General features: G+C 44.1%; 1 protein-coding gene across 7 annotated transcripts in view; it reads right to left on the reverse strand.

Moving 5' to 3' along the window:
• ZFAT (zinc finger and AT-hook domain containing) overlaps positions 1-19,260 on the reverse strand; it is a 236,951-nt gene that overhangs the window by 116,494 nt on the left and 101,197 nt on the right. For 6 of the 7 annotated variants that reach the window (XR_010159683.1, XM_016959895.4, XM_063817393.1 and 3 more), the window contains 4 exons: positions 14,554-14,739; positions 12,821-12,971; positions 5,563-7,019; positions 4,522-4,754 (listed from right to left, as the gene is read on the reverse strand). Coding sequence is in view for 6 of the 7 variants with exons in the window: in XM_016959895.4 (XP_016815384.4) it covers positions 4,522-4,754; positions 5,563-7,019; positions 12,821-12,971; positions 14,554-14,739 (2,027 nt within the window). In the remaining variant the exon portion in view is untranslated. The remainder of the gene's footprint in view (positions 1-4,521; positions 4,755-5,562; positions 7,020-12,820; positions 12,972-14,553; positions 14,740-19,260) is intronic. The other variant, XM_054657035.2, reaches the window with a different exon arrangement.

Raw genomic sequence — 19,260 nt, forward strand, 5'->3', positions numbered from 1 at the left:
TATGGGCCCATTTGAAGGGCAGGTGGGAGAGATGGCTACTTTTAATCTCCTTTGTTTCTGCTCTTCATGGGAATCTGTGCTGAAAGCAGTAAACACTGAAACTAATGCAGAAGGCCAGGCAGCCAGAATTATAATACCTGCTTCCATCTCCAGGGTCACAGGTAAGGAAACCAAGCCCCACGCCGGTGCAAGGTCTCGCCCCAGGTCCCATGCCTTTCCTGATCAGAACAGCACCATTCTCCTGACCTAGCTAGACCCTGCCATGATCACAGTCCTAAGATCAACCACATGGACATCCATAAGGCACTTTCACATCACAAAGCACAATCACACTATCCCACTGGAGCATTGCCACCATCCAGAGAAAGCAGGGAAGTATTTTTCACTCCACTTTCAGGTAAAGGGAAATAAAGACCAAGCAGTCTGCACAGTCCACAGACGTAGAGCCAGAACCCTGTCCTGTAACTTCAAATTCCCAGTTTTATCCATTTCATGGCAGCAATAATGGTACAAGTGTCAAAACAGTGACAATGACACAGCTAAATACTGGTGGGTAGTGAATAAAATAATTTTTCTTAGATGCTTCAGAATTTTTCTTAGATGCTTCATAATTTTTGAAAACCCTTTTAAGGAAAGGTTAATACTTAACCTCCTAGAATTAACCTCCATGCTTTCTTAGGTGATTTCACAAAGAATTAGATTGAATCCTGTGGATTTAAAACACTCTGTAGTTGGGAGGTACTGTCTTGGTGAAATTACCACTAAAAAAATGCCATCAACTGATGAAATGCAGTGTATCCATGCAATGGAATATTATTCAGCTGTAAAAAGGAAACCATGGATGAATTAAGTGACAGAAATGAGTCACAAAAGACTGTATTGAATATACACATTTTATGATTTCTTTCATATGAAAGAAAGAACAGGCAAATCCACAGATATAGAGAGTAGATTAGTGGCTGCCTAGGGCTCAGGGAGGGGAACAAGGGATGGCAGCTGATGGGTACCAGGTTCCTTTATGGGATGATGAAAAAGCTCTGAAATTAGCTGTGGTGATAATTGCACAACTCCGTGAATATACTAAAAAAAAAAAAATTTGATTTCACACTTTAATGAGCAAATTGTATGCTATGTAAAATATATCTTGATAAAGTAAAGCTGTTACCAAAAAAAATCCACGTTAACTGTCCTTGAAAATACGGAATTCTATTTAAAACACTTTGCAATAGCAACTTTATTATCAGATCAAAAGAGTCTTCATTAAGGGAAAGCAGATCTTTTTTTTTTTTTGTACTGTGTCAACATTTTCTTGGTACCCTTGGCTTCATTACAAAAATAATTTGCAGGCTCAAAAGACAAATGTCTAAACTAAAAATCCTGGAACCTGTTTTCATAAATCATGCTATCTTACTATGTTGGCAATATGGTCCACCTGCTTCATGGAAAATGTTCAGTAATTCAATAACCTGGAGTAAATACAAAAAGCTTCCCCTTGGTTTGTGCTGTTGACTCTGCTGGGAATTTCCTCCTCACTCTCTTTCCTGGCCCAAATCTACTCATAACCTCAGAACCCCTTCCTCCAGACAGCCCTCAGAACCCTTCCTCCCAGGCCCTTTCCAGGCAAATTTTTTTTGGGCGGACAGTACATTGTTGCATTGACGTCACTGTCCCTCTCACGTTGCCATTTTGCCATTACTGTTTATTGTTTAGCTCCCCCTTCACAAAACCAAGAGCACCCTGAAGGCAGGGACCAGATCCTACTTGAAAATCTCAATGCCTGACACGTAGAGGAGGGGGCCTCCAGCCAGCGCTGGCTGGCTTTGGGAGCAGCGGCAACACATTCACCTTTAAAAGCGTTTCAGCTGGAAGAACTGCAAATATCAGTAAGGGAAAAGATTGAAGTTAAACTTACAACTTCTAAGAAAACGTGAGAGCTAATGAGAAGCAGGCTAGCATATCTCTTTTATAAGGTCAACTGAGTCACACCCCCTTATTCAGCACACTGCTCTTCTCCTGCAGTTAGTTGCATAGAAATTTTATTATCGTAGCATAAAGCACAACTGCCACTTAACAGCACAGAAAGAATCAGCACAATCCCTGCCCTCACGGCACAACATCTGCCTCGACCACATTCCTTCAGATGATGGACAAGTGTCCAAGAGACCTACCAAGAACCATGTGGTTGCTGTTAATGACCAACTACAACAAAATGGGCAACCCCGGGCAGTGGTGAGAATGTGGGCTTGAATTCTGTCTCTGTCCCTTACCAATGGTACGACCATGAGCAAGTTACCAAACGACTCTGTAATGCCAGGCCCCTAATCTGCCCAGTGGAGGAAATACCCCAACTCCTAGAAGTAATAAGAGAATTAAGACTGCACAAGGAGCTGACCCACAGGATAAAGACAGCAGCTGTTCCTTCCCTTTCCCCCAACATGTATTTCCCCAGATGCCATCCTACATGTTCACATTGAAGAGATAAGCCTCTCAGAAGGAAGATAACCATAGAAAGTTGAAAAGAGAAACGTCTTTAAATGCTGGTTTATTAAGAAGAATGAAGGCAGATGTGACTGGGGCCAAAGATCTCAGTGCACATTCCTGACACTCCCCCACTGATCATGAGGCCCAAGGATGTGGCCAGGAGGCCGGGCATCAGCAGCTGGGGTAAGAAAATCACTGGGCTGAACGATGGGTCCCTCACAACAGGCAGGCAAGATTTGGGCATGGAAAAATACATACAGTCCCAGGTGGTAAAGCTCACTTACAACTTCCCTTTTCTTGTCATTTTTTCAGCCTATGTTTCAAAATCTCTAAATCCAGAGCAGCAAGTTCCAAAAGGAGAAGTAGAATCAATAATGATAACAGTCCATGACACACAGTGCTTGCTCCATGCCAGGCACTGTTCTAAGGCATTTACATCTATTCTTTCACTTCATCCTCATCCAAGGATGGGTAAACTGAGGCAAATAGGTCACATGACTTTTCCCAAGGCTAAACACGTGGTAAATAGGGAGCCAGGGTGAAAACCCAGCAGTCTGCTTCCTAGTTTTTATTGCCATATTCAAAGGCTTCTCCCAAGAACTTGTTCTCATATTGGCTTCACTCCCTCCCGACTTCATATGAGTTTCCAGCAAAATCACTTTAATGAATTCTGCCACCTCACTTTTCCCGGCCATAATAGCGTACTGGAATCAGTATCTATGTAACAGCGGTTCCATGAAGAATTACAAACAACATGCCTTCACATGCTACTCAAAGAGAGAGAGACAGAAAGAAAAGGAAGGACAGAGAATGTGTAATGAGAAGTGCCAAATGACATGCGATAGCCGGTACACAGTCAATTACATGACAAGCACTGTGCCAAGTTCTTTAGAGTACTGTACATATGTGTGTGTGTGTGCACACATGCATATAAGTGTATGTGTGTAGGTGTGTATAAGCACGTGTATAAATACATGTATATACACATCTGTATATGTGTGTGTATGCATATGTGTGTGGATGTATATAAAATACATTTTTTAAAAATATGTATCTTATACAGAAGGCTATTTCATACAGGTCTCAGGGAAGACAAGTGACTTGCCCAAGGCCACAGGGCCTGTGAGAGTGTTGGAGACAGTGTTGAATCCAGGTATCCAACCCCAAAGCCCATGCTCTGACCTACTTACCACACCCAAACACCTGACTTTACCCTTAGTGACAAACTGTTATGATTTTTATGCCAGGAAACCATGGTAGCACATCAAATGTCTGAAGCTTCACTTTTTGCTGTCTGTAGCATAAAAAGGCATTCAATTAAAACAGAACCACACCTGGGGCCAGATGTGCTTCCTTTATAACTTGAAGAAGTCTCAAATCACTCTCAGGTGTCAGCCTCTTGAGTTAGATTAGAATTTGCAAAAATAAGCATTCATTCATTGTGTTACAAGATCCTCCACCAAAGACCTAAAGAAATTTACCTTTGTGAATATTAACAGCATATTGAATTAACATTTCACTTTTTTAAAATAAACGTGCTTCAAAGACATTCTCTCCCAGAGACTAAAATAAATAACACAACACTGTGACAACAGCGGTCATCAACATCTACTATGCTCTTACTCTGAACCAAATACTGTTCTCATCACTGTACAGCATTATCTAATTCAACCTCTCAACCACGTTCAGTAGGAGCTATTACTGTTATCTCTGCTATTAATTATTCTTTAAAATGTCATTTGAGAAATTCTGACTTTACTTCTACTCTATAGATATCTCTTCTGTAGACTTTATCTGATGCTAAAAAAATTTGCACAGGAAACAATTTATTCCATCTAATCTCTTTTTTCAACGTATTAGAGACTCTTGCTGTGAAAGGAACCTGGGAAGCCTCTGCCACGTGCACAGCTGTGTAAGGAGAAGGACCTCTCTATGTTTTCAGGGCTGACCTGCAGCGGAGACACCTACATATAAGCATAAACTTGAGAAAGCAATGAGCACCCAGGGGAGACGGGGCTGCCGCTTGGGCTTGCTACTTACCAGTGCTGTGTGAACTTTAAGATGTGCCTGTAGCTTATATTTATCTGGAGTTGAGTAGTCACAGCCGTCGGTGGGACACTTCAGCAAGATGTTACTGTGTTTCTGAATTACGTGGCGTTTAAGGCAGTTTTTGGTGATGGAAGAATAATGACACTGAGAGCAATAATATAGATGTTCCCGGGTGTGGGTGCGGACATGCATATCAAAATGCACTTGGTACCAAAAAAGTTTGCCTAAAAAAATATTTTCACATGAGAACAAGGAAGTTTCATTTTGACTGATTTTGAATTTTTTAAATTATTATTATTTTTTATCTACAATATCTATCTCCCTCTTGCGCTTGTCCGGGTCACCCTTCATACTTTTCACCACATTTCTGTCTGAAAATTACTCTTCAAAGGTGGGAGGTTGCAAATATTAAGGGTGCTACTATTTTTTGCATGATGTTAGGGCCCGGAGAGGAGGAAGCCAGTGTTTACTGAGAACCAGTTATGGTTCCAAATACCATGATGCACATGCATAAATCTACAAGTCTCTAAGTTCTACCGGCCCTCCTGGGACAGCAGGTCTGGAGCTGGATTTTCTATATCCTGACCACCAGCTCCCCAGGAGTTCCAGGAGCCATGCTTTCATTGTGAGTTGCAGGGTGCTATTTGGGACCTCCCTACAGAGAGCTGCAGCCACTTTCATAACCTCTCTTGGCTGATATAGTAGTTGGCCACAATTTAAAGCTCAACTTTAAACTTGTCATGTGCCAGAAGAAAGATTCTTCTTGGTTAGAGTTCTGGTAGAGGTCATGGGTAACCCTCAGCACACACACCTGACCAGGCCAACACCGTCAACTGTGCAGCCATCCCGGCCACCTCCACAAGACTCCAAGCGCTAACTGCCACACAGGGTCACCGTTCCTATCTACAATGGAGGAGGGTGGCTCACTTAGAAGGTGCTCTTTGCAAACAGACATGAGCTCAAATCAAATGCGAGGTGACCACAGCATGATGGTTGTGGACAGGGCCACGCACCGGCGCTGCCTTTCCTTACCACAGTATTCACACTCCAGGTCTCCATAAACCTTCCGGATCCGCTCACACAAGCTGGTGTTCATTTGCTTCTTCTGTAAACTGTTCAGGACCTTCATGAAAGCGGTGATGCCTGACCGGTGCTCAGGGGCAGCTTTGCAAGAGTCAGGCTGATGTGTGATGGTGTCCCCACCACCAGCTACTGGAGGGAGGAGGTCTGAGGCTTCAGCTGGGTTTGACCTGAGACACCTGCTGGGATCTGGGTCACCAGCTGAAAGCACAGCCATGTTCTGCCCTTCCCCTAGGGGGCTCTGGGCGCCATGGCTTTCCTGATCTGACCCAGCACTCTGGGCCTTGGACAGCAGTAGTGTGATCACTTCACCTTGCGTCTGGACTGAGCTTCTGTGCTGCATGTCTGGGGGCTTCTCAGGAGCAGCATGAGCCTCTGCGGAGGAGCTATCATTTTTCAACAAAAAATCATCTGAAACCACCTCTTGAGAATGCAGGTCTGAGGAGGAGACCACAGTGGTTTCCAGCTCACAGGGTGGCAGGGCTGTGCTTTCGGCCTGCGGGGAGGCCAGGTGCACAGCTGGGGCAGGCATTTCCCCAGGGGCCTCCGGCTCCTTCCGGCCCTCGTCCAGCTGAGTGTCCCCAGGACAGGCCTCTTCCTTGAGTGCATTCACGCCCTGGAGGGCAAACTCCTCTTCCACCAGCTGTAGCTGGTCCCCCAGAGCTTCTTGCTGGATGTCCCCACCAGGTTCCAGGAGGCAGAAGCTCTGGTTGATGGAACTGGTGAAGACCAAGGCCTCCTGGGCAGCCCCGTGCACCTCTTTGATGTGGGAGCGCAGCCTGATGGAGCTGACGAACTTCTTGCGGCAGACGGCACAGACGTACACGAAGGGGTGCTTCCTGACATGCAGTTCCAGCGCCTGGTACTTGGTGGCCCCATGGCCACAGAGCTCACAGGCAAAAGGCCACTTGTCTCCGTGGACCAGCATATGGCGGTCGCGGTCCAGCTCGTTCTTGAACTTGCGCTCACAGATGTGGCAGTCATAGAGCAGCTGCCGCTTGCCCTCCCTCGTCATCAGGCAGAGCTCGTCCAAGGCCTCTTTGACCTTCTTGTCCTGTGGGTCATGCGCGTCTCGGATGTGCTTGATGAGGTTCTTGACGTCAGAGTACTTCTTCTTGCAGAAGCGGCAGTGCTGCTTGATCTTCTTGTGCACTCGCTCGATGTGCACCTTGAGGTGGCCCTTGCTCAGGCAGGTGAACGAGCAATAGTCGCAGGCGAACTTCTCTCCAGTGTGCTTGCGCAGGTGCACGTTGAGGTTGGCCTTGATGGCACTGGCATAGCTGCACTGGGGGCACTTGTATGGTTTTTCATTGGTGTGGATCCTCAGGTGGGCCTGCAGCGAGTGCTTGAACTTGAAGACCTTGTTGCAGTATTCACAAGTGAAGATTTTGAGCTGAGTGGGACCTAGCCTAGAAACAGATGACAGCATGGTTACATCTGGAGACCTTGAATGTTCCTCATGAACTCTACATCCTTTTCATGAACCAAACACTAAAGGCTGAAAAGTGAACAAAACTGGACAGACGCTGGATGGGTGCATTCACTCACTCAACAAACAGGATCAGAGGGCTCGTGTGTGCCATGGTCCTTCAGGAGCTCACAGTCTTGGGGTAGGGAGGACAGGTTGGCAAATATTTGCATGACAGTGTGGTATGTATTGATAGGAATATGCACACCACAAAAAAGGAAAGAGACCTCTAACCTGGATTAGGATAGCTGAGAAAACTTGAGGAAGAGATGTCTGTCTGGACTGGGCTTCAAGAAAAGGAAAGAGGGAGGCAAGAGAAGGAAGAAGGAAGAGGAAGGACAGGTGTGCCATCCACAACTCGCACAATAATAATGAGCTGTGTTCCAAGCTGATCTAGGTGGATTCTGTGATATTTTAACAGGACTAGTCTTAATGGAATGAATTCAGTCTGCTGCATAAGACTGGATGCAACCATCTTTTCAATAGCTTGGTTAAGCCAGACTTGCCTATTCATTCAACCAACTGTTGGGGGTGACTCTTTTCCTTTCTGCAAGTTTCTATGTGAGGGCCAATCACTAGGGAATGACCCCTGGCCTTTCTTCACATCCTTACTTCTTCCCAAGAAAAGAGAACCAATGTGTTTGATTGGTGACTTCAGAGCAGGACCTAAGTCACAAGCTGAGCTCTGCCTATTTCTGGTGAGGATGTGCCTGCCTGGGGTGAGCATGGGGTACAGCGGGCACTTAGCCAACTGGGCCTCTGTGAGCCTGGCTGGAGCAATCCAGGACTGCGGGTGGGAGAGAAAGTCTGTCTCACTCTGCAGGCAGTAACAGGAGGCTACTGCTGACTTGTACCACACTGTTCTCCTCCACAGCTCTGTCAGTAATAGAGCTGGCATGTGGCTCTCCATCTTCCTCCTCCTCTATCATGGTTGGTTTAGAACGTAGATGGGGAAAATAGGGTTGCTGTTTATTAACTTTGTATTCCATTTATTCATAAATGGCCACCATTTGTTAACACCTGCCAATGTGTTTCAGACACTGCGTTAGATTTTATGTATGTGGTGAAGAACAAAAGCATGGTCTGCCTGCCACATGAATTCTGTCTCTTTCACTAATGTGTGTGCTGAATGAGATGGTAACAATAACAGCTAATAATTATTGAGTATGTGTAGTATGATAAGCTCTATGCTAAGTATTTAATCCCAACTGTATTGTTATACTCATTTTACAGATGAGAAAACTGAGTATTTGCCCCATGTTGTACAGTTAGTAAGTGGTGAAGTCAGGACTTGAATCTAGGAAGACTCTCTGACTCTAGAGCCTACACGTGCATGCTTATCCTCTCTACTGCCTGAAATCACTGACATGCAGCGACCCTGCCCCAGAGTGACTGTACTGCAAAGAAGTCTCCCTGTGTGGGGTTTCCATTGCTGTTGGAATGGCCAAGCCTTGTTTCTGAAACCAGCAAATGACAGTCACCAAAGTACCACAATAGGCACCAGGGACAGGCACTGACAGATGAGTCTAAGGAGGCAAATGAGGCTTCTTCTCCAGCCGTAACTGCTTTCTCTGGACAATGTGTCCAGGTTATCCAAAAAGGACCTCAAACATACTAATAATCAGGTTGTGCTATTAACCAGATACCATTCAACTGTACCCACTCTCACTGTAAAATCGATAGTTATAAAACAATCCACAACACAGGTGGCCTTGTCTTTAAATTTAAAATATTTAAATGGATTGCAGTCCATAAATACCAGAGGGTACAATCCACATGATGTAATTACAATATTTAAATTTGGAAGTTACTAGTATGCCTGCATGCTAAGCCCAAGGCTAATTTAAGGAAAGTAATTTGGATCTTTCTCAAATGACAAAGATATCCAGAAGATGATACATATTATTGGCACAAAGAATGCCAAAGAAAGAAACCCTAGATTCATAACATTAATTAAATAAATAAATCAAGACTTTGCATATTTTCTCCTCTACTGCAAGATCTAAATGGTCTTAGGAGAATCTTTTGCTCTGACTTTTTGTATTATTAGGCAAATACCTGGTAAAGCCCTTAGTGCCCAGGTTCCCCTTGAGGATAGTGAGTCTGATGAGGATGCTACACAGCCTCCATCTGACCCTTAAGTCCAAGTCATTGACTGTGACAGCGAACTGATGCCAGAGCTTCGATGTCCATGCGAGTTCTATGAAGTCACTTTATTCCAAATGCTGCCTCCTCAGAGAGGTACTCTCACCACTGCTTTTACAAAGGAATCCGGCCAGGCACGGTGGCTCACGCCTGTAATCCCAGCACTTTGGGAGGCTGAGGAGGGCGGATCACGAGGTCAGGAGATCGAGACCATCCTGGCTAACACGGTGAAACCCCGTCTCTACTAAAAATACAAAAAATTAGCTGGGTGTGGTGGTGGGCGCCTGCAGTCCCAGCTACTCAGGAGGCTGAGGCAGGAGAATGGCGTGAACCCAGGGGGTGGAGCTTGCAGTGAGCCCAGATCGCGCCACTGCACTCCAGCCCGGGAGACAGAGCCACAGAGCCAGACCCCATCTCAAAAAAAAAAAAAAAAAAAAAAAAAAAGAAAGAAATCCAGCAGAACTTTAAGAGGTCCTACTCCTTAATCTAGTTAATCCACTTCTGGGAATTTATCCAAAAGAAAGAATACAAAATTCAGATGATGGTGCTCATGGCTCATTTTCCACAATAGTTAAGAATGGGAAGCTGTTCGAAGGTACCAACATAGGGAACTAGTTTGTTTGCACGTTTATCTTTCTTCACTTATTCATTCCCTTAAAAAAGTGTTCCAGGTACTCAGGATACAAAAGGGAATGAAAACAAGCACAGCCCTGCTCTCTGGAGCTCATCTTCCAGAAAGTGCCATAGGCCAGCCTACGTACTAAATATAAAAGTAAGCAGACAAGGACCATCAGGCTCCCTGTGAGAAGGATAACGGCCAGACACTCTGAGAGTCCAGTCAGGGTAGATTGACTTGGTCTAGGGACAGGGAAGGCCTCCCTGAGGACAAGACATTTGAGCAGAAAGCTGAAGGACAGATAAGCATTAACTAAGCAAGAGGGAGGAAAGGCATCCAGGAAAAGGAAGCAGTGCCTGCAAGAAGAGACTAAGGAAGTGAAAAGAGGCCCAGATGGCTGGAACAGATGGCAGCAGCAAGAGTACTGGGGAACCACAGCAGGTGGACAAGGCTCAGAGGTGGCAGGGCTAGTCTTGGAAGCCCCCTGTACCCCTAAGAGCAAGACAAAGCCTAAAAGGGTAACAATCAGATGCGCATTTTTAAAAGATCTTGTTGGCTCCAATGTCAAGAGTTGAGTTGATAACACTATATCCTCATGAAGTTATGCCTTGTTGCTATAAAGCAAAATGTTTGTGATTCATTTGAGTACAAAGGCATATAAATGTAATGTGATTAAGTTTTAAAAAGTGACAGCCGGGCACAGTGGCTCACGCCTGTAATTCCAGCATTTTGGGAGGCCAAGGCTGGTGGATAACTTGAGGTCAAGAGTTCAAGAACAGCCTAGCCAACACAGTGAAACCCCAACTCTACTGAAAATCCAAAAAAAAAAGCTGGCCATGGTGGTGCACACCTGTATTCCCAGCTACTCAGGAGGCTGAGGCAAGAGAATAGGCAAGAGAATAGCTTGAACCTGGGAGGCAGAGGCTGCAGTGAGCCAAGATTGTGCCACTGCACTCCAGCCTGGGTAACAGAGTGAGACTCTGTCACAGAAAAAAAAAAAAAAAAGTTTTACAAAGTGAGATACAAAATCGCTATAAAATATAAACTCAATTTTATAAAATACACATGCTGAAAAAAAGGCTGGGAGAAAACACATTTAAAATAATAAGTGGTTATCTTTGGGCAATAAGATCATAAATGGCTTTTTTTCCCTCAGTTTTCTGAACTTCCAAAATTTTTTATATAATAACTCTGTATCATTTGTTATGAGAGAAGAATTATATAACCTAAAAGTTTTTATCTGTATTTTACAAAGTAAAATCCTTATGCAAAAACATCTCTTTTATAGTTATCTTATAATTTGCACAATAAAATATTAATAGAATGCATGACAACAAAAATATAGCCTAGATCTGTTGATTAAATATTCAGTGTATTTACCTGTAACTAGATTAACATTTAGCTGAACCTCCCCCCCAACAGACCTTGAAATATTGTGAAGATAATTAATTAAGGTCTACAAATCAACCTGACTTGAAACACAGAATGATTTTAGAGACTTAATTCTATTATGAATTCACCAAAGGAATGAGTATTTTTACAACTTCATCAATAAATTCAATTGTTCACATTTACAAGAATAGAGGATTGAAGCTACAAATTAATGAAGCATACCACATGATATAATAATATAATTTAATGAGAGCACTACATGTGCCAGGCACTTTGCATATTTTATCTCTTATTCTCACTACTAAACTAAAATTCTATTAGACAGTCCTAAAATTGTGCAACAAATGTTAGATGCAAAGTAACGTTTGTCAAGTTACACTGGAGTGTAAGCTTCATCAGGGCAGGGGCTGCAACTGATTCTTTGTCATATCACCAGTGCCCAGCACATAAGAGGTGTTCAATTTGTTGAGCTGAACTCATACAGAGTAGTCTAGAGCCAACCTAGGTCTATTTCATTCTGAAGCTTATGTTCTACTCAAAAACACCCCATTTCTCTTCTTCCAGAAACAGAGGAAAACCACTGGCAACTGGCATTTTCTTTGTCTTTCCTTCTAGCTGGGAGAAATGTTTTCAGACCTCTGGGGATCAGAGTTTGTTAACTGACTTCAGCAGGTACAGGCTAAAGACAGACAATTTGGGGAGACTGTAGAGAAACACACTGGTTTGCTATGGGTGGTCAACTGATCCAGTGTATCTGGAGGACAGTTTTTAATGTCAGTTAAGCACTAGGCACTCATATCCTTTGCTGTAGCAATTTCAACTCTAGCAATTGATTCCACAGGAGGTCTTGAAGTATGGAAAGATGTATACACCAAAACATTAATCACTGCATTGTCCGTAATAGTAAAAACTGGCTATATAAACTAAAATACATCCACATAATAGCAAACACAGCTTTTTAAACTGCGTACTAAAAATGAAAGACTTTCAAGGTGTAGTAAGCTTTTAAAAAAAAGTTGAAAACAGTACTTTTGGTATTTAGTATTTGCAAAAAACAACAAAATTAAACCAATATATGTTAGTATATTTCAAAAAACTTGTAGAAGCACATGAACTAAACTACCTCCAGAAACAGTAACTCTAGGTTACTTTAATGCCACATCATATGGGACATGTGAGCCTTCTGCAACACACTTGTGTTACTTTTGAAAGTGGGAAGGAAATAAATATTTTTCTAAACGGTAGTAAGTGAAGCTATAAATGTCTAAAACTTTACTTAAGCTATGTTTCTATTTCTTTTTATTAAGGTAAAAAATAGGTTTTCTTTAAATAAAATGCTCTGGCTTCATTAAGCCAGTTGGTGCTCAGTTCTAAAAGCATGCTACTCTGCAACACACTGGAGGCTCAGCGAGCACACCGAGGGCTGCCATGGAGGGGTAATTCTACTGCTGAATCAAGGAGTCAGTATCTCTTATAAACAAGTTTATAAGCAGAATCCAAACGAACAAGCATGCTGATCCTTCCTGCACTCTGTGGAGTTCACTCACATGCAACCTCTGGCTGAAGTTACACAGAACAAAACACTTTACCTGCTTGACTTCATTGGTTGCTCATAAGGTGTCTGCTGAATGGCGTATTCCTGGTAGCCTCTCCGAGGCACCAGGTCTGCTGAAGTGGTCTCAGAATTTGTAGCTCCTGTTTCAGGGGGCCCAGCCTCCACTGGCACAATCTTGGTAGCACCTGAGATTGATGCAAAAGGCATTGCTTATTGAGAGGCATCGAAAGTGGGCACTGACCCCATCGCAGCAGAGGGGATGGTGCTGGGAAGTCTATTTCTATACTGTCTGATACCCACGCGAGATAGTTTTCACTCAGCTCGCACATTTACATTTTTTGGGTGAGTGTGTGCATGTGTTTGAGAAAGGACAAGTTTTTCAATAATCTGTCTAAATGTCCTCTTGAGATATATTTTCACTTGATCTACTTATATTAAAAAGTACACATATACACACACACATATACATATATATGTATATACATATACATATATATGTTACTTGCAAGGTTTTATATAGGATCACCCGTGTCAAACTGCATTAAAGAAAAAGATCCAATTTACCCCTTGTTTCTCGAATTGCAAAGGAATTATTTATACTTTTCACCCTTGCTTAAAGAAATATCAAAATACTACCACTAATTTTTAGAAAAATCATAGAAACTTTCTCTAGCAACAATTGAAAATAGGAAATTCTCTTCTGGGCTTCTTATTTTCCAGAATAATACTATTCTGAAGTGAGTAGGGCAGACAAAGTGACTTTCCAGAAAGTTCTTCTAGCCACACGATTTTATATGGTCTGTTCTCTACCGATCACCTTGGTCTGCAGTGACGTACAGAAGGAGAATTTATTCCGAGTTTTCATTTTAAATAATGAGTTACTCTTAGCATTGAAAATAGGTACTTAAAAGGCTGTAGCTGTCCTTAAAATCCTAAACTTAATTTTTAAATTTTATTTGACAGCAATCACCTCAAGCGCATAGGGAAAAAATATTATACTTTGAAACACTATTATAAACTGCTTTTTAAATTAAGCGTCCTATCCTAGAGGAGATCTTTTTTAAAAATATAGTGTCACATATCCACCAGCTATTTCATGTAAAAGAATACAGAGATGGAAATTTCTAGTATTATATTTGGTGAACCCTTCTAAAAATACAAAAAAAGATCAGAGGCACCCCAGGATACCACCTTAGGACATTTCCCACTGTCTTGATCTTAAAAGAAAAGAAAAATGAGAATAGAACTCTAACCTTTGAGAGATGGAAATAGTGGGTATCTATGTCAGTTTACATCTTTTCTATGTGCAGAGAGGAAAAAAATACAAAACAGACGGTGGGCAGAGTTAGCATGGGTTTTGGAGCAGCAGCCTGCATGCGTCTGGCTGAATGGGCCGGCCTCACATGCAGGACAGCATGGCTGAGAGCAGGAGGGGAAGGCACACACCCAGGAGAAGAGCTGGGTGAGGGGACGAAGAAAACAAACTGCTGCCGGAACCACTACTCCAGCAGGAGCAGCACGGCGGAGCTGTGGGACTACAGCGAGAGCAGCGGCCCTCACAGCCGCCCTCACAGCTTCTCCTCCATCCATTAACCACAACACCTGGGCAGTAAAGTAAGTCTCATCCTCTCAAATTAGTGGGTGATTAAATGGAGAGCCCCACCAATGCACCAGCTCTGTGTTCTGACTCAGACTGTGACATCAGGCTGCCCTTGGCACAGACTTGCCAAGGGTCTTGCCTTGTCCTTTCCCGCTTGGTGCAGTCACCTGGAATTGCTTCGTGTGCAGTTAAAACCACACTTATGATGGGTTTCTTCGCCCCAGAAAGCTGTCCGGCCTCCTTTCCTGAGATCTTCTGGACTTTCTCTGTTTTCTGTGACCGTGGTCTTTTCGAGGCTTTTTCCCGATCATCTTCCTTACACTTCTTTTCTAGTTCAAGGTCAGACTCGTTACCTAAGGAGCAAATACCAAGATGCATAAGGTATCCTTTTATATCAGTGGCAGAGTTGGAGGGTAAACACTACTCTTTCACGGGACAGTAAAGGAAACACAGCTCTTTGGTCTGCAGTGCCACGCAGACCACGGAATCACTGTAGGTACCACGGTGGCTCTTCACTCCTTCACTCGATTCAGTACATGTTCACTGCTCCCCGCCACAGGCCATCACCTAGGCCCTGGGCGTACACTGTTGGGTGAAGCAGACACAGTTTCTTGTCTTGTCTTGTCTTCATGAGGCCTAGCAGACTTCAGAATCATTAATAAACAACACTGCACAGAAGATAAGGTCTCCAAGATTTATATTCTAAGAAATAAATCATTCACTTATTCAACTTACACTTATCAGCTACTGTCTGGTGCCAGGCATGGTGGACAAAAGGAGTGATAAGGTACAGACCCTGCTCTTGAGGGCCCCACCGTGCAGGGGGAGAGGCAGACATGCAAACAGCACAGGCAGTCCAGGGCAGTCTGCTGCACACCGAATGAAATGAGCAAGGGTCTGAGATGGTTACAGGAAAGGATGGTAGATTCTCCACTTTGTGGGGAGGTAAACCCTTGGTTCACATAAAAAGCAAGCATGTGCGAAGCAATGGTCAGGAAATACAGGCAAGGGGTATAGGGCAAAGGAGGAGTGGGTGTGGTGGAAACAATGGTGTTCCAATCTAGGGACAGATGGCAGAGCCTAAGTATAAACCAGTGCCCAAGTATCCCGGGTGGTGACAACTCCATGAGGAAGCAGGGAGATAGAAATAAAACCAGGGGAGGGCATCAGAGCTGGGCCCTAGAGGGCCCTGAATGGCCATGAGAAGCCTGGAATCTTCCTTTGGGGAATCGGGGGTGAAACATCAATGTACATGGAGACCAGTCAGGCCTGGGGAGGGGGAGAAGCTGGAAGGAAAGGAGGCTCAAGTTCCCACAGAGGACCAGCCTGCTGGGTCTTCTGATGGCTCACAGAGAGACTGGAAATTGAGATTTACATGAAATCTTCTGATTTTTCAAGGCTGACTCTAGTCTAAAATTTCTTAAAACAATGGAAGAGCAAAGGGAAACAATGCCTGGGGCCTGCCTGCTGCCTCTGGAAGGCCATGGAGAGCCACAGGTGTCTAAGCCGGGAAGGGCTGGATTATATTTGTGCCGCTGCTGCAGACAGCAAAGTCAACGGGTTCAAAGAATGTTGAAATACACTGAAGAGGGAACGTGTCAGCCACAGAAAGAACAACAGCTAATTCCACATGGCTACCCTTGGCATTAGCCTGAGGGGTAAGAAAAGCTTCGATATCCAAGTGAAGAACAAAGGAGCCACCTCTTGAATGCACACTATTTGAGAGCCATCTCTTGAATGTACAGTATTTGAGATCCCTAAGGGAGGAAAAGGAGTTTTCTCTTTCTTAGAAATAGAGCCACAAAACCTCAAATAACCTGCCCAAAATTCACTTCCTCAGAACATATGACAAATGCACAGGGAACAATTCCACATAAGCCTTTCTCAGCCATGAGTGTGGAAACGGATGAAGGGAAGCAGGGTGCGCAAGCGCAAGGTGGGGGTCCAGAAAGTGCTGCAAGGTCGGGTCATAGGGAGGTGAGATCGGAACCATGCAGTAATATGGCAGAAACAGGAGAAACCAAAGGGAGATAGCCAGAGTCCATTTGGTCCGTCTGTTTCCAGTGATTCAACTCTGCCTAAAGCCAGTACCCCAAGTAAATGTACCAAGGAATGCCTGAAGGGAAAAGATAAAATGGAGGAGTATTCTTTCTTAGGGAGGCAGGCTGGTTCGAGGAAAGCTCACTCAAGAAGAGGCAAGAAAAAACTTGGCTAATGGCAGATTGATCAAAACAAACATTCTAATTTTCTATGTTCTATAAAGTTTTTTTGGTGTTCGTCCCACAATCCAGGTGCTTGGACCATTTTTAGACCTAGTGAAACAGTTTTATAGAAGTTCTTTCATTCACTGGAAAAGGTCCTTAATCATATAACTAGTATCAGCACTAAATATGGTAACATTGAGCTAAAAAGAACGAATAGATGAGATCATGAATCAGACAGAACTGCATCACTCTCCAAGGCTAAACGGAAAAAGTCAAGACCATCAGACGTGTCCCTCCTTTGAAGAGCATCATGACTCCTATAAAGCCGGAGAATGAGGAAAACAAGTGATCTCAAAGTCACTGGCAGTGCCTACATTTTGTAGGCTTGATTTGCATCATGCCTAACAGCAGTTTTCATTTTATTTTACTTTTTAGTGCCTATAATAAAAACATTTCAAAAGGTCTACAAATTGCCTGAGTCACAGAAGTTCTTTTTGTGGCCTACATACTGGGTGATACACACGCATAAATAACTATAGCAGAATATATTGAATGCTATAAAAAGGTAGAAACAACATTTTACAGAATTTTCTGCTTTTAAAATGATGCCTTGCTTTATACCGGAATTCACCATGGGATACAATTCAATATGTGGGTGATATGCCAGGAACAGATTTGTTCACATTTTAAAAAAAGACCTGAGAATTAGAACTTGCCAGAAGCTCAACCCAGGTTAACAGCATGAATCAACAAAAACCAAACGACATTCACCTACACTAATAAGAAGCAGCTGAAGAGATCACCACGCTCTGCAACGGATAAACTGTGTCTGGATAAACCGCGTCCGGACTCTGCTTTAGGCATTGTATGTTAGGAACACACTGCAGAACCGGGGGGCTGGACGTGGGTGAAGGTCTGGCGCCATGCCGTTTTAAAAGCCAATGGAGACCTGAGCTGGCGTTGGTGGAGAAGAGAAGACTGCACAAGAATCTCATCTCTCCCCTCGCCATTCCTACAGCTCCAATTTGAGTTTCCTTCCCCACGGCTGCTTTGGGGTGTGCATTGTTGGTATCCACCCTACCCATTCCCAACACCCGTCCCTCCTGGAGTGTGATGCCACCTCCCACTCCAGGAACTTGGAACGCTGCTCCGTCTGAACAGCTAGGGCTACAGGACCCAAGCCTGGCCAATGGGCTCTGAGGAGAAGGGTCCAGGGACTTCCAGAAGTGGTTTTCCTTCCTCATGAGAAAAGTACCGCCTCTCTTCCTCAGCTGGGTATTGCTATGTCCACTGCCAGAACTGAGGCATCCACCCAGCAGCTAGGAGAGGCCAAGTGAAAGACCATGATAATGCCTTGGGCATCACAAAGAGAGAGGTGGATCCTGGGGTTTCCACAGCATAGATATGCCTCTGAACCAGCCCTTGAACCATTGTGCCTGGACTTCTTGTTACACGAGAGAACATTCTCATTTGTTAAACTCATTTTTAACCAGTGCCTCTGCTAACAGTATCTTGACTAACACACTCTCCGAACCATCCTCCTCCACCTAGACCCTAGAGGAACTGTTTTAAAAATCCAAATCTAATCCTGTCACTTGCCTGCTTAAAACCCTTCATCAGGCTTCCTTCCCATCTCCATTAGGAGAAAGTGCTAGGTAAAGTCCTCCAAGAATTGCCATAAATCCTCTCCCACTATCCCTGTACCATCAAGGCCATGACTTGCAAGCACACGCCCTCACGTACTTATCTCCTACCCCTTTGGGCTCCAACAATGCTGAACCACAAGTTGACCGACACCCGGTCCTGTTTACAGCCCCTGGACCTTGGCACACAGACATGCATTGCACAACGTCCTGATCCACACACCTCTGCTTGTCTGAGTGACAAGCCAAAAGGCAGCTCAGATTTCCCCTCCTCTGTGATACTCTGTACCCTTCACCTTCTTACCTCCTCCATTCTCCTTACACACACACAGAGCACCGAACCAACGGTTGGACTTTCCCACACTGCTTACAATTATCTGTTGACATGCCTTATCCATATTGTGACCTCTTGGAGGTTGGGTCCATGACTTCTTGGGATTTTATGAAGCCTAACGTAGGCCTCCAGAGGGCTAGAGCCAGACAATGAAGAAGACCTGCTCTGTTGTGTTCAAAAAGATGAAGCTAGGACCAATGGGTAGAGTCCCCTGCGATAGATCTCAGAGCAGAGAAAGGAACTTCCAACAGTTAGAGTTGTCCAAGGAAAGGGTGTTTTTCAGACACGTTTATGAGGAGGGTTTTCCAGGAAGTCACAGATACCATTGGAAATGCTGTGGAAAAGACTCTGAACCACATGGGAAGTCAGACCAAACAACGTCTAAATCTCTAAATTCTAAGGCCCTCACATACAAATAGGTGGAACTATTACATAAGGAAGAAGGTAGGAGAAAGGAAGTTGCAGGGAGAAAAGAAGGAGAAAGAGTGAAAAATATGAGAGATAGTAAAAGAAAAACCTGGAAGAGACAAAAGAGCAGGGGACAGAACACCACGCACCTTCAACCCACTGGACCACACCAGCCTCAAGTCTGCGCTGAGTGCAGGCTCTGGTCCTCCCCTCAGCCAGGGACAGTGGGGTTCTCCTTGTATCCCATGGCCCAAACGTGACTCTGGCAGCGGCTAAGGTGGAACC

This window comes from Pan troglodytes, chromosome 7 (assembly GCF_028858775.2).
Source record: "Pan troglodytes isolate AG18354 chromosome 7, NHGRI_mPanTro3-v2.0_pri, whole genome shotgun sequence".
Taxonomy (NCBI): domain Eukaryota; kingdom Metazoa; phylum Chordata; class Mammalia; order Primates; family Hominidae; genus Pan; species Pan troglodytes.